This window comes from Cladophialophora psammophila, assembly GCF_000585535.1.
Source record: "Cladophialophora psammophila CBS 110553 chromosome Unknown aczJe-supercont1.18, whole genome shotgun sequence".
NCBI lineage: Eukaryota > Fungi > Ascomycota > Eurotiomycetes > Chaetothyriales > Herpotrichiellaceae > Cladophialophora > Cladophialophora psammophila.
In genome coordinates this window covers 178,365-198,860 of record NW_006912939.1, presented here as the reverse complement: position 1 = coordinate 198,860, position 20,496 = coordinate 178,365, and the positions used below count along the sequence as shown (strand labels likewise).

The 20,496-nt window shown below is 50.9% G+C and overlaps 10 protein-coding genes across 10 annotated transcripts; 5 read left to right on the top strand and 5 right to left on the bottom strand.

Moving 5' to 3' along the window:
- Positions 1–1,607: 1,607 nt before the first annotated feature.
- A1O5_09985 (uncharacterized protein) lies at positions 1,608–3,712 on the top strand (the record flags this gene model as incomplete). The annotated part of the gene is made up of 5 exons (XM_007750563.1): positions 1,608–1,733; positions 1,826–1,907; positions 1,991–2,564; positions 2,617–3,002; positions 3,063–3,712. The coding sequence occupies 5 exons, from the start codon at positions 1,608–1,610 to the stop codon at positions 3,710–3,712; spliced, it is 1,818 nt and encodes a 605-aa protein (XP_007748753.1).
- A 1,114-nt stretch (positions 3,713–4,826) lies between these two features.
- Positions 4,827–6,583, top strand: A1O5_09984 (uncharacterized protein; the record flags this gene model as incomplete). The annotated part of the gene is made up of 5 exons (XM_007750562.1): positions 4,827–5,143; positions 5,326–5,432; positions 5,501–5,789; positions 5,843–6,239; positions 6,290–6,583. 5 exons carry the CDS (start codon positions 4,827–4,829, stop codon positions 6,581–6,583), a joined length of 1,404 nt encoding a protein of 467 aa, XP_007748752.1.
- Positions 6,584–7,646: 1,063 nt separating this feature from the next.
- On the bottom strand, positions 7,647–9,577 carry A1O5_09983 (uncharacterized protein; the record flags this gene model as incomplete). The annotated part of the gene is made up of 3 exons (XM_007750561.1): positions 7,647–8,904; positions 8,963–9,241; positions 9,294–9,577. 3 exons carry the CDS (start codon positions 9,575–9,577, stop codon positions 7,647–7,649), a joined length of 1,821 nt encoding a protein of 606 aa, XP_007748751.1.
- Positions 9,578–10,264: 687 nt separating this feature from the next.
- A1O5_09982 (uncharacterized protein) lies at positions 10,265–11,155 on the bottom strand (the record flags this gene model as incomplete). The annotated part of the gene is made up of 1 exon (XM_007750560.1): positions 10,265–11,155. The coding sequence occupies one exon, from the start codon at positions 11,153–11,155 to the stop codon at positions 10,265–10,267; it is 891 nt and encodes a 296-aa protein (XP_007748750.1).
- A 377-nt stretch (positions 11,156–11,532) lies between these two features.
- On the top strand, positions 11,533–12,338 carry A1O5_09981 (uncharacterized protein; the record flags this gene model as incomplete). The annotated part of the gene is made up of 2 exons (XM_007750559.1): positions 11,533–12,098; positions 12,146–12,338. 2 exons carry the CDS (start codon positions 11,533–11,535, stop codon positions 12,336–12,338), a joined length of 759 nt encoding a protein of 252 aa, XP_007748749.1.
- A 28-nt stretch (positions 12,339–12,366) lies between these two features.
- Positions 12,367–13,538, bottom strand: A1O5_09980 (uncharacterized protein; the record flags this gene model as incomplete). Its single annotated transcript, XM_007750558.1, has 4 exons — positions 12,367–12,500; positions 12,562–13,002; positions 13,079–13,199; positions 13,257–13,538. The coding sequence occupies 4 exons, from the start codon at positions 13,536–13,538 to the stop codon at positions 12,367–12,369; spliced, it is 978 nt and encodes a 325-aa protein (XP_007748748.1).
- A 963-nt stretch (positions 13,539–14,501) lies between these two features.
- On the top strand, positions 14,502–15,493 carry A1O5_09979 (uncharacterized protein; the record flags this gene model as incomplete). Its single annotated transcript, XM_007750557.1, has 4 exons — positions 14,502–14,541; positions 14,594–14,794; positions 14,863–15,051; positions 15,111–15,493. The coding sequence occupies 4 exons, from the start codon at positions 14,502–14,504 to the stop codon at positions 15,491–15,493; spliced, it is 813 nt and encodes a 270-aa protein (XP_007748747.1).
- Positions 15,494–15,745: 252 nt separating this feature from the next.
- Positions 15,746–17,436, bottom strand: A1O5_09978 (uncharacterized protein; the record flags this gene model as incomplete). The annotated part of the gene is made up of 4 exons (XM_007750556.1): positions 15,746–15,902; positions 15,966–16,132; positions 16,201–17,304; positions 17,353–17,436. The coding sequence occupies 4 exons, from the start codon at positions 17,434–17,436 to the stop codon at positions 15,746–15,748; spliced, it is 1,512 nt and encodes a 503-aa protein (XP_007748746.1).
- A 506-nt stretch (positions 17,437–17,942) lies between these two features.
- A1O5_09977 (uncharacterized protein) lies at positions 17,943–18,715 on the bottom strand (the record flags this gene model as incomplete). Its single annotated transcript, XM_007750555.1, has 2 exons — positions 17,943–18,500; positions 18,593–18,715. The coding sequence occupies 2 exons, from the start codon at positions 18,713–18,715 to the stop codon at positions 17,943–17,945; spliced, it is 681 nt and encodes a 226-aa protein (XP_007748745.1).
- Positions 18,716–19,251: 536 nt separating this feature from the next.
- On the top strand, positions 19,252–20,301 carry A1O5_09976 (uncharacterized protein; the record flags this gene model as incomplete). Its single annotated transcript, XM_007750554.1, has 2 exons — positions 19,252–19,786; positions 19,850–20,301. 2 exons carry the CDS (start codon positions 19,252–19,254, stop codon positions 20,299–20,301), a joined length of 987 nt encoding a protein of 328 aa, XP_007748744.1.
- Between the last annotated feature and the right edge of the window lie 195 nt (positions 20,302–20,496).

Below are 20,496 nucleotides of genomic sequence, written 5' to 3'. Positions count from 1 at the left end.
AGAGATGGTAGCACTCTGGGTAGGCCTCGCTCGCCTCGTTGGCCTCGCGGCCGCCGCCTCTGCCTCTGGAGCCTCGTGTATAGTCTCAGTGGCGGTAAAAGGCCTTGTTGAGCTTGATTAGCTTTCCTTTTTGCTCTCTAGTCTTTAGACGAGGAATCTCGTTCCGTAGACAAGCTATTTAGCTATTCTTCTATCTATTATATCACTTATATTCTTCTAGAACTTACCTATCTCAACTATTGTAACGAGGCAAAGTGGCAGTGTTAGGCTAGTAGAGGGCAATAGAGGGGTAGCAGGAAGGAGATTTGGCTGGTCACATGTCAAACCAAAATGGACTAGAAGGGCAGGACAGTTTACAGTACTGGCAGTGTGCCATTCTTTATAGTTTGAATAGAGTATCATTCCATGTTTTTGATGCCGTCTACCTATTCCTGAGTGTTTTATCGGTCCTGTCCCACTCCTCAATGCCGCCGCCGTGCTAGGTGTTCGTTGCCCTGGTCGCTGCCTCTTAGGGTGGTGTTGGTGGTGGTGTTGTCCTGTCAGCGCCAACCAGAAACGCGTTCTCGATTCCCGACCTGCTCGACAGGCCTCTGTTCGTTGTTGCACGTGGACGCCAAACCCTAAAGTGATCTGTTACAATATTACCTTTAGTACCTAAAGCTTTTTTATATTATACTTATATTGTCTTTCTTATAGGTATTTTAACTATAAGAAAGACAATATAAGTATAATATATAAGTTTATATGGTATTTTTAGATTAATATTACCTTTAATACCTAAAGCTTTTTTATATTATACTTATATTGTCTTTCTTATAGGTATTTTAACTATAAGAAAGACAATATAAGTATAATATATAAGTTTATATGGTATTTTTAGATTAATATTACCTTTAATACCTAAAGCTTTTTTATATTATACTTATATTGTATGTTCACAGCAATGGCGTCTTGCCCGAGATGATAAATCCATAAGCTCCATCGCTTGCTCGCGTTAACTCTGCCATCTTCAGATGGGTTCTTTTCCGGGTAGTACATTATTGACATCCGGACTCCATAGCTCGGCTCTAATTGACCCAGCTCCTTGTTGTTAGAGATTGCGTCGGATCACTACTCATCTTCCCGTTCGTGTCGGAGCCGGAATCAATTACTACCCATATATGGTTCTGCTGCATTTTGATTCCCCACTTTCGGACAAGGTCGCTTTCCGGCTAGCATCGAGACGGGAAATACCCTGGCCAGACGATGCCGGCCGACTCCATTTTACGATCCAGACCAGCGCGGTTTCCGACCAAAACGAGGATGCATGCCCTCCGCGAGCCCTTGGCTTTTCAGTGGTCAACCTTGGCTTATGCCAGACCTGCCCCGTCAAGATCTCCAGGTCTTGTCTGGAGGGGAAAATCTGGGGAACAGGAGTACGGATCCTTTTGCCACCACTTTCCGGGGCAGGGTGGATGGAGATAAAGACCTAGCTTAGCCTTCAGCTTCAATGTCCATCCTCGGAGGGTTTGTCTTTTGTCCCACGTCTTGTCATCACCTCGCCGTCACCCAACCATTGCTGGCTCCAGTCAGAGATGTCCACGACTACTAACAAGAATATCCCAAACATGGAAGCAACAAAGCTGTCCGAGAAAGACGCTGAGCACGACGAAGTCATCCACGGAACATCGCCCACTGAGTCTGATTTGGATGAGGAGTTCCATTTCACTATTGGCAAATGCATGGCCATAGCGGTAAGCATCGGTCATTCCTTTCGTCCCAGACTGCGCTATGCCTGTACTTTTTCAGGCCACCATTCGAAAATGTGATGTTGATGTTGAGACAGGGTATGCAAATAGGCTACATGTCAGCCGTCTTCTGCATTCAAATGGTTTCTGCTATCCTCACCACCATCAACAGCGAGATTGGTATGTGGAAGTCCATGTGACTGGCGTGTTCGGGCGCTCTCTGCGCCTTCTTCTTTCGACTAGGAAGTTTACGACGATTATAGGACCTTCCACCTCTTTCTCCTGGATTTCAACTGCCCAGGTTGTCCCTGTAGGTGTCTTCGGCCTTTTGGTTGGCCGTTTAGGCGACATTTACGGCCGGCGATATTTCATTCTCATTGGTGACGTCTTCGGCTTGATAGGCTGCTGTGTTTCTGCCACAGGCAATAACATCAACACTCTCATCGGCGGAGGCATCTTCATCGGAACCGCCTCTGCCTGCCAGCAGCAGGCGTGGGCAGGGGTTTCTGAGATGGTTCCCAAAAAGTATCGCGGCTTTGCCATTGGTATTTTCGAGTTGGCATGTGCCCCCGCGGGAGCATTTGGACCCATCATGGGAAACGCAATCGCGTACCACACCACTTGGCGTTGGGCTTATTGGGTCCCGTTCATCCTGAACTGTGTCGCGTTCGTTCTGGTCTTATTCTTCTACCACCCCAAAAATCAATACATACGGGAAGAGGGCAAGAGCCGTTTCCAGGAACTCGCCGATATGGATTGGGTCGGATTTGCCTTATGCGCCGTCGGCCTCTGCTTATTCCTTCTCGGAATCTCTTTTGGCGGCAATTTGCTGCCCTGGTATGATGGATGCTCTACCGGTTTTGGGTGTAGCCAGCTAACGCGTGTCTAGGAAATCTGGTGGGACCATCTCCATGATCGTCCTTGGACTCCTTCTCTTGATTGTTTGCGGTATTTACGAGGCCCACTGGAACATGGTACTCCCTCTATTTCCCCCAGTTGTCCTAGGGAAGATTCGAGGAGTAACCTGCGTCCTTGTCGGCACCTTCCTTTTTGGGATGTTGTACTATTCAACCGCAGTGTTGTGGCCCCAGCAGGTTCAAGCCCTTTATACGCAGGATCTTTTGAAGATTGGCTGGTATGCATCAGCACTGGGTATCGCTGGTATCCTTTCCTCTCCCTTGTTCGGGTTTCTTTTCACATTCGGACACGCCCGCATACTGTTCATCTTTATCATCGTGATCGGTACGGTGGCCTCGGGATGTATGGCAATCGTTTGTAAGTCTTCACGCTCTCTCCGCTTCTCGCCTTCTCCCCAATCCACTAACCTCAGCTAAGCACCTAGTTCGAGCACTGCCTCTATTGTCTTGGTCGCCATGGAGGGCATCAGCATCGGAGGTGGTATGATCGTCGCCACTGCCATGGTTCAGCTTGCTGTGGAGCACCAATACATTGGTATTGCCACTGCCCTGGCCGTCACCGCCCGCAACATCGGTGGATCCGTTGGTCAGGTCATTTATGTCACTATCTTCACGGAAAAACTCAAGTCAAATATCGTGAAGTACGCTGTTTATCCGCTAGCAGCGGCTGGAGTCGCCCCGAGCCTCATTCCAACCGTCGTGGAGGCCTTGACCGGCACGGCGCCGGCATCTGCTCTCGAGCAGCTGACGCCCACACAGCTCGGCATTGGTGTGAAAGGGGTCAAAGACGCATTCGTCCACTCTCTGAGGATTGTCTACTTGGTCTCTATTGCCTTTGGTGTCATCGGAACCGTGTTCGCATGCTTCAGCAAGAATGTGAACGAGTATATGACCAATAAAGTTGACATCAGATTAGACGAAGGTGCAAAATTGAAAGCGATGACGGATACTGGCGAAGGTCACATCATCCGTGTTGAGGAACAGACACTGCATCGCGGTCACTTACGTCGCCATGGTGAACATAGCTCCGCAAGTCCGCACAACGGCGTCGTGGAGGCTAAAGCTTGAGTCGGATGGTATTGGATCCAAAGCTAGTTCTGGCTGGTTCGGTTGAGGGGTTGGTTCTGGCCAGCTGAATGGCGGTTTGTAAATCCGTGGACGGAGCGAGAGCAACAGAGATACAGAATAAGGGAAAACCATGGTTACTTTTTGCCATCTTTTGGACCTGACGGGCTGATGGACACTCACTATTATCTCCACTCCCCAGGCAGGGTTTCCTCGCTGTCTGGGAATCATATGCGTCTGGCACCAAAATCGTCCTGATCAGAAGGTTGCCGGGTCTTCCACTACTCGAGTTCCACGTTTTCAGTCAATCTGGCTGACATCCTTTTGAATAATACCCTTCAGGCAAGAGCTTTTCCAGCTAATATGGGAATTCCGCCCCAACTCTCTTGCATCTGCGGACAAAAAGAAAACCAGGGTTGTCACATAGCTTGCCGAAGTCCCGGTCACTCTTGCTTCTCCTGAGGGCGTAAAATGATCTGCTTCTTGTTAGAAAAGACCGTCAGTGGATCGGATCTATCGCTGATTATGCACACATGAGATCTCCCACCTATCTAAAAAGTACATTAATAAGGGACACTTCTACTGACTGCTTCCTCAGGGCGGGAATGCGCAACTGTGGTGAACAGCATGTGCAGATCTCGGATGAATGCCGGGTGCCACGCTGATGCCTGGGAAATACGGCAACAAGGCCTCTCCAGTTGCAACTAGCAGCGCAAGATCGCTCCGGCTTTTCTCATAAGGTACAGGCATGTTCTGGTAGAAGGAGCGTTTGTATCCTTTCCTCTAAACTTTGGCAGAAGCTTTATTTTCAGACCTTTTTCACCAAGTAATCGCATTCAGATGCACCAGTGCGAGCCGATGCACATGGGTCGGGGCACGGAACCTTACGGGCCGACACCTCAGGAAGCATTTGACACCATGATCGATGCTGCGTTGAGAATGAGCCGGTCATCGGCCTGGTAATCAAAACGGAGGTGTATTTAGTTGTTCATGCCCGCTTCCTTGAGCAAGATGACGACGCGGCTGCTTGTCTCGGAGCACCGCTGCTGAAACCTATCATCTAGCCACGACACTCTGCTCTAAACGCTCCGGCGCTGTTCGATAAACCTTACTCACCATGACGCCTGATCTCTCATTCGAGAAATTCCATAACATCGTCGCGGGGAAACCGCGTGGCTCTGAGAAAACCTCTCATACCGTTGACCCTGCAACCCTCGAAAACCTATGGGAAATCCCCGTAGCCACGGAGCGGGATGCTGACAATGCCGTCACAGCAGCTAAGGATGCCTTCAAGACTTGGAAGAAGACGCCATTCGAGGAACGAGTCGAATTGTTGAAAGCATGGGGCGAGGCCTGCCGACCCTACCTGAAGCAATTCGGCGAGCTGATCATGAAAGAAAATGGAAAACCGGTATGCTCGGTTTTCTTGGTCTGGTCCACTTTACTTTGATCGAAGCCGAGGCCGAGCCCAACGGAGTGTCCAGGTTGGACTAACAAGAGAGTAGAGAGCTTTTGGTGAATTCGAGGCCAACCACTCCTTCAACGAGGCCTTCAATTATTTTCGTGAGTCAAGACGACCCTGTTGATACGGAGATTCAAGATGTCTAAGGACAAAGCACAGTCTCTCTGAAGATGCCCGAAGAAGACCACATTGTAAACGACCGGAACTACCATGTGAGATACACACCTGTAGGGGTTGTCGTTGCCATCTGTGCCTGGAACTGTAAGTGCACAAGGCCATGCTTTGGATCAAAACAGGGTGAAGGAAGCCGACATGTCTGTGTGAACCAGTTCCTCTCGGTCAGCCGATCATGAAAGCCCTGCCGGCGCTGATGGCCGGTAACTGCTGCATTGTCAAGACCTCTCCCTTCACACCTTACAGTGGGATGAAGGTGGTGGAGCTAGCTCAGAGGTTCCTGCCCCCGGGGGTCCTCCAAGTGCTCAGCGGCGACGATAGACTTGGCCCGTGGCTCACCCATCATCCCGGTGTCGACAAAATCTCCTTCACGGGCTCAACTAAATCAGGAAGAAAGGTGGCAGAAGCCGCTGCCAGAGGCCTCAAGCGCATAACGCTTGAACTGTACGTTCGTTCTCTGTCGACAAGGCTCCGCATGCTGACCCCCGCTATCAAAGTGGTGGAAATGATCCAGCCATTATATGCCCTGATGTTGATGTTGACAAGATCGCCCCTGACCTTTGTTTCGCGGCTTTCTGGAACACAGGACAGGTTTGCACCGCGGCCAAACGGATTTACATCCACCAAGACATCTATACACCTATGCTCGACGCAATGGCTCGTGCAGTACACAAGTGGAAGGTCGGAGCTGGGACGGAAGATGGTGTCATGGTTGGTCCGATGCAGAATGAAATGCAATACAAAAAGGTCAGAGGACTCTTCGAAGAGGCAAAGCAGAAAGGCTATGCCGCATGGTTCGGTGGAGAAGTGAGGGACACCAAGGGGCTCTTCTTAGATCCTACCATCATTAACAATCCGCCGCCCAATTCAACTCTTGTGATGGAGGAGCAATTCGTAAGGATTCTCACACAACCTGCCACCATTACGCTGACAGAACCCCGAAGGGACCAATTGTGCCGGCGCTTCCCTGGTCGAGCGAAGAAGAAGTCATTCAAAGTGCGAACAATACCTCGATGGGCCTGGGAGCGAGCGTCTGGACCAAAGACTTTACTCGAGCCCGACGAATCGCGGAGCAGCTCGAGGCTGGCAGCGTATACATTAATAGCTACGAGAAGGTCTCCTTCCGAGTACCATTTGGCGGTCACAAAGACAGCGGCATTGGATTCGAGTGTGGTCCGAACGCTTTGATACCATTCTGCAACATGCAGGTGTTGCACTACAACTTCAAGACGCAATAGGGTCGGCCAGATGATGATGCCGCTGGAGATAGTAGGGTCAAAGAGCTCGATTGATGGCGCCTCCATTAGAAACAGCCTTCACAGTTGAAGACGAATCTCGGGTCATCGAAACCTGAATGAAGCGGCATAGATCCGGAGAGTTTTCTACCCGAGGTGAAAGATCACTGATGAAATTTGGGCCTTGACACGTTAAGGACGGGGTGAAAATCTACAGCTCAAAAGGTAGCTGATGTGAGTGTCGACAGCAGTGTGGGGCAGAATTATTGCTTACTTAAGTATAAATATGGACCTTCTTATACAGTACTTAAGTAAACCTTAATAGTCCACTATACCTAGTTTAGCAGGTGTAACCGAAATTTCAAGAAAGAAAAAGGTTAGAGAAGGACAGCTAGGTAAATTTCGGCAAATTTCGTGACTTGTTCACGTCTGCCCATTGAGAATTTCGCTTACCGCGCTATTCTGAGGCCTATTTAACTACTCCTAGGCCTAACCTGGAGTGTCGACTATAGCCTACCCAGTAGAGTACCTCGTACTGTTATACACAGATTGGGAGTGGATCTATCTGCTTGATTGTCTTCTGTGTCCCTCGCTATTCAGAGAGACTCCGCCTGTTTATATACTTTGGCCTGTGCTCTGAAGGCCGTTCCTGAAACCTCCTGTTCCATCGCCATGCTATCGCAGATCGGCGAGAACAACGGTGTGGCGCAGTTGGTGAAACAGCTAGCGTCTCAGGTGGTTTGTCACAGTGGCTACCTGTCAACACGTACTGGGGTACCTTGGTCCATTCCGTAGATAGTGACAGCATTAGTAAGTCGGGTAAGCGTTTCCCCGACGCGATAGTGCGGAATGAAGTTTTGGATCCTTTTTTTTTTTTTTTTTACATTTCCTCAAGATAAATAAGGCCCAAATCTAGCTAACTTGTTACTCAAGTAAATTCAGACTGGTCAACAGTGACTCCGGCTTGAACATATATTTGACACTTGGGGATTCAGATAAACCGTCCCCTGACAACAACTTCTACCGTCTATCCTCTGTGCAGGAAGCCTGCGAGATGATGAACCTCTTAGATGTCGAAATTTCGTTGCTTGTCTTCATTGCCCACGAACCCCCAGTACCATGTGATATCCCTCCCATCCACATCACGTAGGGAGAAGCCGTTCCCTAGAAACTGCCACCTATTGCGGTTCTTGTACTTGATGTCAAAATCTTCGAATCGGGGGGTTGCCAGAAGTTCCATACTATATGTGCGCCAGGTCAGTAAGCAAACAAGAAGGCTGGGAATAGGGGAGAGAACTTGCGCTTGAGCCCTGGTTCCAGCGTATGAACTTGGTGGGCCATCGATGGTGCCCGATTTCATCCAACTGCGACATGGCCCATCCCACACGAATCGCTTGATCAATAGTTTTGTATGTTCACCGTATTCCTCAATGGCGTCTTGTTTCGGGACAAAGCTCTTAATGTCTTCGGTTTGCATTTTTTCGATCATCTGCAACATCCAGACCGTGAAGACGTCCATCATGGCCAAGACGCTGCCCTGTCCGATGGGGGAGTACGGGCCATAAAACGTGAAATAGTTGGGCATATATGGCGCGGCTACGCCCAAATACGAAAGCGCGTCTTTCTGGTAGATGTGCCGAAGATCCTTTCCGTTTGCAACTATCGGAAATCGTGGTACCCAAGTGGTGTTAAAGCCTGTGGCGAGGATGATGGCATCGACTTCGACCTCGTTACCATTGGGATCAATGAATCCCTTTTCGGTGATCTCATCCAGGGACGCTTTGCAGAAAGTGGTGACATTCGACTGAACAAGTGCCTCCAGGTATCCATTTCCAGGTGTGCGTCGCTTGCATCCCACGGGAAATGTCGTCGGTATCAGTGCTTCCAATAGGTCTTCCCGTCCCCTCAGCTTCTGCTTCATTAGAGTTTTGGAGAATTCCTGTGCAAGTTTTGAAATGGGCGTGTCTTTGAGGACCGCGAGGGGGTCGCTGAGCGCTGACTCCACTTCCTTGACGTACTTGAGATAGTACTCTGGGTCTTCGATAAATCTCTTTTTTTGCTCTTCGGAGTATTCGAAGTTGCCGCCGTCCGGACCGGCAAAGTTGGAGCCATAACTTGAAGTGATCCACGTGCCAGTCCTGATCCAGGTATACAGGTGAGATGCCTTCTTTTGAAGTGCCGCTGTGAGCTGAAGACCACTGGCCCCAGTGCCGACAATGGCAATCCGTTTTCCTTCGAGCTCGAGGGCGGCCGGATAGTTGGCCGAGTGAGCTAGGATACCTTTGTAGTCTTTCAAGCCCTTTATCCTGGGCCACTCCCAATAGCTAGATCGGGTGCGAGGTCAGAAGGCGTCCGGCTTGTTAGTACCTTGAGGAGTCTTACTTGAAGATGCCAGACGCATTGATGAGTATCTCGGCGCTGTCCTCGAACTCGGTGCCCTCCGCGAGGTTCTTCACCTTGACTAACCATTTGCCCGCGTCCTCGTCCCATTGCGCATGGACGACCTCGTGTCGAAGTTTGATGTACTGTCGTAGCTCATACTTGTCGGCAACGTGCTTGAAGTATTCCAATATTTCAGCGGCACCGGAGTAAAACTGCGACCAGATCTTTTTCTCCCAGGTATACTGGTAAGTCACGGAAGGAATGTCGCAAGCGCAGCCACTGTCGTCCCGTTTAGCACGTAAAACGGCGATCCAGACTGTTCAGCACTTACGGATAGCGGTTCTCTGTCCAGGTACCAGACACCTCGTCGTTCTTCTCGTAGATCACACATTCAAAATTGGTTAATCGTTCCCGTTGAAATTTGGCGAAATCCAGCCCTGAAGCACCCGCGCCCACGACTATTGCCTTTCTAAAGCACTTAGTGCCCATCGGGACCTCTTGAATTGTGTAACCATTTTCGTTCGTTGTGGGCCAGCCGTAAACCCCAGGGCGCTCCTGCATTGAGGGAGCGGCCTCAATGCCGTTACACACGGGAACATCGATGTTCGTGGCCATGGTTACTCAGGTGGGTGAGACAGTCTGATTGTTCAAAACATATTGAGGCATCTAGAATTCGAGGAGCCCTCGGAATATTTCTACTTCCTTCCTTCGAAATTCCAGCCGCATAGCGTCTCCGGTCACAAAATCAGTGACCGCGATCAGAGTTGAAAAGGGATGGTGTCGACGAGTGTCGCGTTAACGATGGGGCGGAACCAGCATTGCGAAGCACCCGAATGAGTCCCCCTGGCCGTCCGGATCTACCCTGGTGTACAAATGGGTGACGGTCAGCCGTACCAACGAACGTCCCGTTTGTACCGCACGTCGGGTAGGAGAAGCTCCCGCGACCTCAACCCGTCACGGTCAAAGTCTGCAGCATCCGAGGAGAACATGTCCACACAAATAGCACCGTCTGTTTTGACGCACCCAAGAGTCCCCGCAGCTTTTCGCTGTTATGCCACGACGAGGATGGCGGATTGACTACCACCATCCGTTTCTCTAGTCCTCCGTCCGCTCTCGATACCAGCCTCGAAGGGAATCCTGGAGAGTCAGAAGTGGCCTTCCTAACCGCTGGAGGCGCTTGGACCCAAATCCTTCATGTCCAGATCAGTTTAATCAGAGATCTCAGTAGTATCAATGGCTTTGAGTCAGTGGAGGGTATTCAACTACAAACTCCTCATTTGTGAAGAGAGACGTTTTGATTCCCTACAAACTATGATTCTGATATGGAGCCCCGGCAGAGGCTGGCTGCACTTGTTCGTGTACCCACACCAAAAACGCCTGCTCAGCACCATGATTCCGAATAGTCCACGAGGCACCGGCTGGAATGTAAACCGCATCCAGCCTTCGCAGTTCTGTGTTTCCTGCGCCAAAGTTGACAACGGCCTCGCCGCGGACGAGCACATAGACCTCAGAAGTAGGGACTCGCTCTGCCACTTTTTTGTGGCCAGGCTCGATGACTAAGAGGCCGATGCCAACGTTGTCATTCTCAACGGCGACACCACGGTTGAAATTCAACCTTCCGTCCTTGCCCCCGACATAACTAAGCATGTAGTGCATGTGGCCTGGCTCCCTAAGGTCTAGCGCTGTCCATCTGGGCTCTAGGTCTTTGAACTTGACTATTTCGACTGGCCTGGTTTGGGGATTGGGAGTGCTGCCGTCCCAATACTTGGAAGTACCCTTCTTCTCAATGGCGTCATGTATCCAGATCAAGTCCACCGGCTCGTCTCCGGCAGCGCGCACTCCATGTGGAGTGTCTTTCGGGGTGTAGAGGCAGTCGAGTGGCCCGGCTCGATGAACCTCTTTGTTGCCATCCCAACCCATGACTTCACCCTTCAGGATGACATAGATCTCGTTGACACTGTGGTAGTGCAGACCGCTCTGGCGATTCCCTGCGGGTATGTGCATCAGGCCTACTGCCGACTCCAGGCTCTCATAGGAATCGCGAGGATTCGAGTTGACAAAGCCTTCTCCTCCGCCAACCCAGTTAATCATCCAACGCATCAAGCCTGGTACCTGGTTCGGCAGGTGCCATGAGGGCTCGAGATCCTTGTATCGAATGATTCTAGGTGACTTCTGCTGCCCCAGCGAGCCCATGATCGAATATGCGCGCGTGCGTGTGGTAAGTCTGCAGATATGCTGGGAGACACTAAAAGTCTTGATGGCGGCGACTCGAAGTGGGAAAGTTGATGAGTCAGGACAAGCAGGATACGTCGCCCTGCTTTAAAATGGGCTTTTCGTCAACCAGGAGAAGCCGTGATGCAACTATTCCGCTGCCTTTCAAGGCCCGAGACACTTCGTTGAAAGACAACCTCGGCCAAGACATGGTATATCCGTTCATCGGCTCAACCCTTCCGAACCGGGGTTCAAACAACCAACCTGACTACGGAAAAAATTCTCCAAAAGATAGCAATGTTGCTGCTGAAGAAGGATTTTTTATGTCAGGGCACTTGAAGCACATTTTCTGTCATAGGATGTCTTCCCAGTATCTGAGTGGTAAAGTGATTGCGATCACTGGCGCGGGCTCTGGAATTGGTCTGGCAACGGCTCGTTACCTTGCAGAACGAGGCGCAAGTCTGTCATTGGCAGACATCGCGCAGCAGAACCTCGAGGCTGCTATTGAATTGGTCACGAAACACTCGCCTAACGCCAAAGTCATCGGGACGGTCGTTGACGTGAGCAAGACCGACGAGGTCGAAGCCTGGATTCAAAAGACGGTCTCCCATCTAGGCAAGCTTGATGGAGGGGCAAATCTGGCGGGAGTTTTTACAGAAGAGGCGAAGGGAATCGTGGAGATGTCTGACAATACTTGGGACTGGATCATTGGGATCAATCTGACGGGGCTAATGTACTGCTTACGGGCCCAGTTAAAGGCCATTTCGGATGGCGGAAGTATTGTCAATGCAACCAGTGTTGCTGGAATGGTTGGGTCTGCTCAGTTCCCAGCATACTCCACAAGTAAGCATGGAGTGATTGGGTTGACAAAGTGTGCGGCTCGAGAAGCTGGGAGCCGCTCTGTGAGGGTGAATGTGGTCTGCCCGTAAGTCAAACTGGCCCCGAGGGTATTCAATGTCTGACCAGAAACAGTGGGAGAATCGAAACCCCCATGATGGCCAGGGCAAGTGCTCTGGTGCCAAATCCACAGTTCGCGTCCGGCAGAGCAATCGACCGGCCGGGTGAGCCAGAGGAAGTGGCTGCTCTGATTGCTTTTCTACTCGGCGACGAGAGCAAGTGGATCACTGGATCAACGTATGTCATTGATGGTGGTAGACTTTGCTGAAGTGCAATGACAAGATATCATCCTATCCTTAGAATATAGCCATGGCATTCGGAGGGCTTGCCACACCCCCTGGGACATTCAGAGGCATACTAGCCAGGAAAAAAGAGTATCGGTTTCGTTTCTCGCACTCCTCACCGAGCTTCTCGAGGTTGAAGAATTCGCCTGTCATATCAATGTCAGCCTAAGAGCTCTGCGGAAACGTTCTTTCCCTTGGGTAAATTACCGATTGGCATGCCCCATCCGCTAAGCATCACCTCGTGAAGCGCCAGGTTCTCTAGGCCTCCCTCTTCCGGCTTTTGCCAAATAGGGAAGCTCTCCCAGCCGGGCTGATCTCCTCCACAGGCTGCGAATCCTGTATCCCATAGCCAACGGGCAGTATTAATCGATGTCTCCAGGCCAATCCAAGTTGTTGTCTTCTGCTCACTCCAGGCAATCTTCTCATCATCATTCAACTGACTGTAGCCCTTTGTGAATCCTGACCGCACCAGAAGGATGTCTCCTTGTTTCAGCATCACGTTTTGTGCCTTCGCAACGGCCTGAAGATTCTTGGCAGTTATCTGATGGTCGCTCATGTGGTTATAACCGACGAGCTTCTGAGCCTCAGCCCACCGACAATAGTCCAGCAAAACGCCTCGGCCGGCGATCCCACCGTTGTTGCACCATTCTGTAAACAGCCAAGATTTAGTCCCAGCCTACAGCCTCCCTCGTCGTGGTGGCCAAACGTGGAAGGGGCAAAATACCGTGAATTCCGAGTTTTGTGCCAGCGCCAGGGCCCGAGATTTCTTCAACAGTCACCCCTTGGTAGAAGAGTCGTCGGCTTTGGAAGGCGACATGTCGGAGACCGTCCCATTGCGAAGAAACCTTGGGGAGTCAGCTTTCACATTTTCAGCCGGGTGCGATATCGTCGTCGTAAGTCACCTGCGTATTTAGTTCGATAACGTCGTCATGGTTTGGCCGGGGGTATTTGATGATGGAATGATTGAGTGCCCGCCTGTTGTGCGACGGCCGCTTCAGGAAGTTCAGAGGGAGATCCAATCCTATACGGATGCCGGTTTTGATTTCCTTAGCCGCCTCTGCAACAGTCTCTGCCGTCAAGAGATTCAACGTGCCCAGCTCATCATCTTTGCCATACAAACCCCAGGCCGAAAAAGGAGGGTCGTCCGGGTTGAGAGGAAGTTCGTCAAACGAAGGCCGGGGCATGTCTCGTGTTTCGATCAGTCGCTGAGATTGGTGCACATACACACCCACAACCTCGACTGGTGTTGTAATTTATTACCATTTCCAAATTTCACGGGATTGAGGCCCCGAGAGATTAACTAAGTTGATGACCAAAGAAGAATAGCTTAGCGATGTAGCTTGTCCATTCTGATCAGTCTATTTCAGGTTGCTCAGGAAATAAGAGAGATTGGGATGCATAATCCCCGGGCTTCAAAATTGTGCAATCAAGAACTTGAACCAATTTCACAATTCGGGTTGTGCGAACGCAGTGGCAGAAAGACCAAATCTGTTGGCAAAGGCTCTCCACCCTTTTCGCTAGTACGGAAATCAAAGGCCGAGCCGCTGTTAAAAACAACGTCGAGCCACGACTTACAGACCCAGAATGTCGACAATGAGCAAACCGTGATGGTTCGGACAAAGCTTCCGTTCCCGAATACGAGAAGGAATATCAATATCTCAACCGAAACGGCGGACGAAAGCCTCGGAGCAGCCATCTCAAAGATTCGGAAAGCCAGGCAACATATATCCGACGCGCCTGAGAGACCTCGTCGAGAACCGCAGAGCCATTTCTTGGACCACGGTCCGAGAGGCTATTCGCAAACAGGTCTCGATGTGAGCTCACTGCTACTGCGAAGATTCCAGCCTCTGACAGGAGCGCATGTTTCTCCGATTTTGATGATAGTCCGAACCCGGCTGCAGCAACACTTTCTCTGGTATTACCAACAGCTCGGGCCACACCAAGGAAAAGGAACTGTTTCAAGTCTAGCGTGAGCCACGGATCTAGGGCAGAGAAGGGCTTCGTCGATGGCTTGAATATTGAACACAGGCTGCAGGTCCCGTGTATCTAGTAGGTCCTTGACCCTACAGTGGCAGTGCGTGGCTCTTCTCTCTTCATGTCAACTCAGCTGTTAGATTTGCATCATCGAATCCATACCTGCTTTGAAAATGCCGTCCCCCAATAAGGTCGCGCTGATAACTGGTGCTGGTAATGTCGTCCATCCCTGAATTGACAGATTCATCCTGAATAAGCTCCAAAGGGTCGGGCATTGGCCTCTACACAGCCAGGCAGCTGAAGAAGGACGGCTGGGAGATCTCGATAGCAGAATTGAACGAGAAGACTGGCCAAGCCGCGGCCGACGAGGTCAGAGGCATCTTCACACAGGTGGATGTCACCAACTATGCTTCCCAAGCAAAGGCGTTCGCGCACACCTGGGAAATGTATGGACGAATTGACTTCGGTCAGGATACGCCTCGTTTAGATCTTCACGGTGAAGCTCTTGGCAAAATGCTGATGAACCTGGCGCAGTCTTCGCAAACGCCGGAATTCTCGATGTGGAAGACTTTTACCGCCCGTCCGAGTCGCTTCCTCCTCCCGAACCTAGCCTCCTCACGAGCAAGGTCAGCTGCGACGGCGCAATCTATACAGCTTTTCTAGCGATGCACTACTTCCGCCAGAACCCCGTCGCAGGAGGTAGCCTGGTAATTACAAGTTCTGGTCAGTCAACCCTGTAGCGACATAGATGGGTCACCCGTAGACTGACTTTCCAATGATAGCTTCCGCTCTGTACGAAGCCGCCATCCTCCCAATTTACTGTGCTGCCAAGTATGCCGTCATCGGACTGGTGCGTAGTCTTGGAAAGGAGCTGAAGAAGGAAAACATCCGCGTCAACGCCATCCTGCCAGGCGCCGTTCCGACAAATATCGGCCTTCCGGTGAAGTTGGTCAAGCTCGGCGTCAAGCCAACCCTACCAGATGACAAGATTACGAAGCCCGAGCATATCGTAGGTGCCATCAAAGAACTTTTGGATGACCCAAATGCCTACGCCGTGTGTCTGGAGGTAAGCGCGGCGAATCGCTATCGTCGCGAGAAGCACGAATACCCTGACGAGACCATGGCATACCTCATGGGTGAGAAGGAATCCTGGACGAAACATTGAAAGAGAGGTTCTTAGACGACATCGTTATCTGGGACTCCAGTCGAAGTGAGAAAGGAGAAGAAGAGGGTCGTGGGGGAAGTGACAAGAGGCCAGTTCAGCCCTTCAGTAGAAATGGCCAGACAAGGGAAACCAGTTGAACTTCCTGTCTCCAGTAGCTCAGATTGTAGCCCACAAAGAACAAGCTGAACAAATCCCTGTTTCTATGATATCTCTGTGTACCGTACCTCGTCCTCCACCGTCTATGGCGCAAGCTCATCGGTCAACAGCGTGTAGCTTGACATACAAGGGTGGGCCATCCCAGATCACAATCATGTTGTGCGGGAACCACTTCTCACTCTCAGACATGAGCTCGAGATCGAAGTGCCATAGAATCTTGCAAAGGACCAGGCGCATCTCCGCGTAGGCAAGACTAGAGGGTAGTTAATACCGGTATAGATGACCATTGAGGAGCTGTTATTCTGAGGAGACTCACTTCTTCCCAATGCAGTTCCTCGGACCGAACGAGAATGGTTGGGAGGCGGCCAGGTCGTCAGTCTTGTACAGAGGGTCTTTTAGCCAGCGTTCGGGAACGAAGGAATCAGGGTCCTTGAAGTTGCGAGAAGTGTGTGTCATTGGATACGGCGCCACGCAGACGGATATCTAACTCGAGGTTTAGTTTCGTTAGCAGATTGAATACTAGGGAATATGAGGTTAAGACTTGAGCATACTCCGCCAGGAAGCCATTTTTCACAGACGACAGCTCCTTCCTCAGGGACCACTCTGGGCATGTTTGAGGGCACAGGTGGGTAGACTCGAAGCCCTTCGTTAATGACTGCGTTCAAATATTCCATGCCCGCAGTGGTGCTGATGTTGATCTCATGGGCGTCCTTGAAGGTTGACCGAATTTCCTCCACCAGCCTTTTGTACTTGGACGGATGTCGGAGCAAATTCCATGTTGTGCCCGTGAGGAAGGTAGAAGTTGTCTCGCTGCCACCAGGGATCAACACGTTGGTGTTGGAGCGAATCTCAGGCACTGTCAATGCTTTCTCTGTCTCGTTGTGTTTAAGAATGAAGGACATAAAATCGGGACGGTCAGTTTCCATGGCCATTCGCCTGTCCGCCAGGTTTTTGCTAAACTCTGAATGCCATGCTGCTTGTTCTGTCTTCTTCTTGGGAATCGCCTTCATTACAAGGCTTTGGAGTCCGGGTAAACGTCTAGCAAGACCGAGGTAATAAAAGGCTTGGATTGACTCGCCGATTATGTCGATCCAGGGATGGCTTTTCCCAGACTCTAGGCAACCAAAGGGCTGATTGAAGCAAAGATCGCCAAACAAGTCGAACAGTGTCCATTGATACCATTGCTTGATGTTGACAGGGTCTCCCGACTCGGTGGCTTCGTGTAAGCGCTTCACCAGCAGGTCGCTGTATTGTTTCATGATGGGCTCTTGATCTCTCAAAGCCTTGTCGGAGAAAGCGTGCGAGATGAGCCGACGCATACGGGTATGGTCTGCATCGCTTGACACGTGCAGGCTAGGTATTTTGTCGTGCTTCTGGTAATGCAGCGGATCTTTTTGGAACTGGGATTTTCCCGAGCGTGATTGATAGATATCTTTCCAAGCTTTGGAGGAAGTGTATGACAGCTCGTTGGGACCAATGCGAACAACATCTCCATATTTCTCATGAAGTTGGGACAGCAGGAACTGAGACCTGCCAGAGATGACTTGAAAACTCCAAGTGAGTCTTGTTGCAGCGTTCTGGACGGGGCCGGGGTAGTGGCGGAGCGGATGGAACCATATGTTATACACTCCCAGAGCGACATAGTAAACGAATACCTTGCCTGTGTCAGACCAGCATCAAAATTCGCTGTTGTCGTAACATACCGAGACTATGATGGCCACAGGGAGAAGGGTGAGTGCAACTAGATTCGGCATGTAGGAGATAGGAAGGGCGTCTAGGAGGCCCATGGCGCCTCAAAGCTTCTGATCAGTGAAGGACTGAGAATAATAGAAGTCGACAAGTCTCATCTTCGTACCACTGGTACAAGTCAATGTTCAAGGCAGAGTCGAAGCTGTGAGTACTTCAAGCCTCCTTTAGCGGGGCGACGACTGGATGAACTGTTTACTGTCCATTGCTCTTCTCGGGCGGGTCGCTGTTGGTGAGCGAGCCGTGCCACATGCAGTGCAAAATAGCGTCGAAGCCGAGAGTCCGATGCAGACAGCCATAGAGTGGGTCAAACGGCACGGTCGTGCAGTATTTTCGGATGTTGAAATAAACCCTAAACATGGTTCGGAGTTCAGACCATAGGGAAATCATCCTGGTACAGTCGAGATCAGGTCCGCAAATTGTATTGTTGGTAAGGACCATCCCAGCCCGAAGGCGGGATTCAAGTACGACATCAAGTTTGGACTGGTGCCTGAAGCCTCTTGCGTCCGACAAAGTTAGCTATAAACGGCGGTGTAATTGACAAGATTCAGACAACACTGTCACCCCAAAGTGCGGGCATTTTCCCAACCCATTTTCTCTCCGTTGGTTCTTTCTCTGCTTCCCGTATCAACCAGAAGGCCAGTTGTGCCCGGTCTATCGTCGATATCCACCCATTCTTCCCAACGTACCCAGCCTTCCCACCTTCAAGAGGCAAGCCCGAATCCTTCAGTAGATTGAGGCGACACACGGTCCACTCAACGTCGGTCTTCTGAGACTTGATCTCCCTCATGAATACGTCTTTAATTGCCATGGTTTCTCTGCGAGCCCCTGGTGCGATGGTCATGATGAAGAAGATGTGGAGTTTAGTGAAGAGGTCAAAGCCGTCTTCTGGGTTGACAATCGATTGTGTTGAAGTTAGTAGTAGGTATGGACGCTGCTGGATGTGCAGCTGCCGTAATTCGGCCAGCATCCATTCGTAAAGTTGTGCAATTTCAGTCCCGGTGTAGCTCAGACTATTAGGCCCAAGAACAGAAATAATAGCCTCGAATTGGGAGAGGATGGGCGAAAGCCGCTCGCGGAGGGCAGAGATCTCGCATTCGATGACCTGACACCGCGCATCAGAATGATAGCTGTAAGGGTCCTCCGGGAAAGAAAACTTGCCGTCAAGGAGCCCTTGCTAATGGCAGAGCCATATACCTCTTTCAATCTTGTTGCATTTCGCGCGTAAGCCGTGACCGTATGACCTCTTCCGAGTGATTGCTGCACAACCTTGATACCAGTTTTGCCGGAACCGCCTAAGATCAGAAGATTTCTGTGCATCGTATTTTCTTCAGAGGTTGAGGGAAGGAGGCGAAGCAACCTCGTTCTGGCTAAGAAGACCTGCCGGATGCGCTTTCGCTCCCTTAGTAGAGGGACTTTCTTCCTGAACTTTGACTCGCGTAGCCTACGAGCAAACAAGTTATAGTTCGGGTCGAGTTTTTATGTCTAGGGCTAGTGGCAGGCCAAAGATACGGAAGATCTGCTGCCGGATCGCAGCCAGTCTCTCCGATCCGCTGATCATCGGCCCAATCTCATGCCTAGCTCTCTGGCTCGCTAGCGATTCTTGAATGCTCTTGAGTTGGGTGACAAAGTGCGTGTTGTGAGATCGCAGACGGCATGTTGGCGAGCGGGTCGGGAACTGAAGAAACCCGTTTATGGCCCTCGGTCAGCAGCTTGCTCAGATCGTTCACCCATGATCTGGTCTCCACTCTCTCATATTCGAATGAGCCCTAACACAATTTGATTTGGGGTTGCCTTGACTTGTCAAGGCAAGACCAGGCCCTCCAACATCAGGGATCGAAATATACCAAGACATCATGGATACCTCCGTTGCGCCTGTTATTAAAGTTGACCTCGATTCACCTCAAGCCTTTGCCAGAAAGACCGTCATAGTCACTGGCGCGTCTTCTGGCATAGGCCTTGAGATCGCAGAGTTCTTCTATGACCTTGGTTGCAATGTTGTTTTCGTCGGTGGTCGCAATCGTCCAGACACTTACGTGGGATTGGATTCATCGCGCGCCTTGGCCTGCCAGTGCGACATAAGCTCATGGGACTCCCAGACCGAGGCATTCGAAGCGGCCATCAAGAAGTTCGGCCATATAGACGTGGTCTGCCTCAATGCCGGGGTTGCCGAGCCACGCGGCCAGTTTTTCGATCTCAAAGTTGACCACACAGGGAGGCCGTTGGCCCCTGACTTGAGAGTCTTAGATGTGGATCTGAAGGGAACGCTGTATGGGGTCGCCCTGGGGTTCTACTACTTGAGGGACACTGGAGGGACTGTTATCATGGTCACCAGTCGGGCAGGTTATGGAGGAAATGAGATAATGCCGGCATATTCTGCGGCGAAGAACGGTGAACATCCCCTCTTCACAGCTTCATTCATTTACCGTGAGCATTTTCACTAACAGTGCTCAGGAGCCACAGGCCTACTCCGCTCCTTAGCCGGTTCCGCCAAAGAGAAAGGAATCGCGCTCACCATCGTTGCTCCACATATCACGTTCACTCCTGGAGTATTTCTGCAGCAGTACAAGCGAGGAAAGGAGGCCTTTGATCAGATGCGTGCAAAACTACAAGCTGTGGGAGTCAATCTCAGTTCTTCGCGCACATGCGCAATCGCTTGTGCTTATCTGGTTCAGGGAGGGCTGGAGATGTCGGGCGTGGGACTTCTTGTCGAGGATGACGAGATCTACAACCTCGAGCAGTCAATCAATGACAACTTGCCCGCCTGGTTCAAAGTGAAAGGCGATACGAGAGCGGCACGAGACGAATATGCCAAGCAAATGGAAAGGGACCAGGCCAATGCACACGGAGACAGGCATCGGGCCAAGCCTGAGTGGGCAAAATCGCATAGTGACCGAAACATGTGAGCAAAATCTGGCATGTTTGGAAGCCTTGAGACGGCATCGACACGGGCTGAGATAGGCGAAGCGGGGTCCTTTCTTCCAAAGTTATATGCTCTATCTCCTAGCATAACCTCAGACCTCGGCGAGACATTGGCTCATTCTAGGCCAGCGTAACTATATACACGCCAAGAGCTGCCAGAACGCTGAAGAGCGCAATCA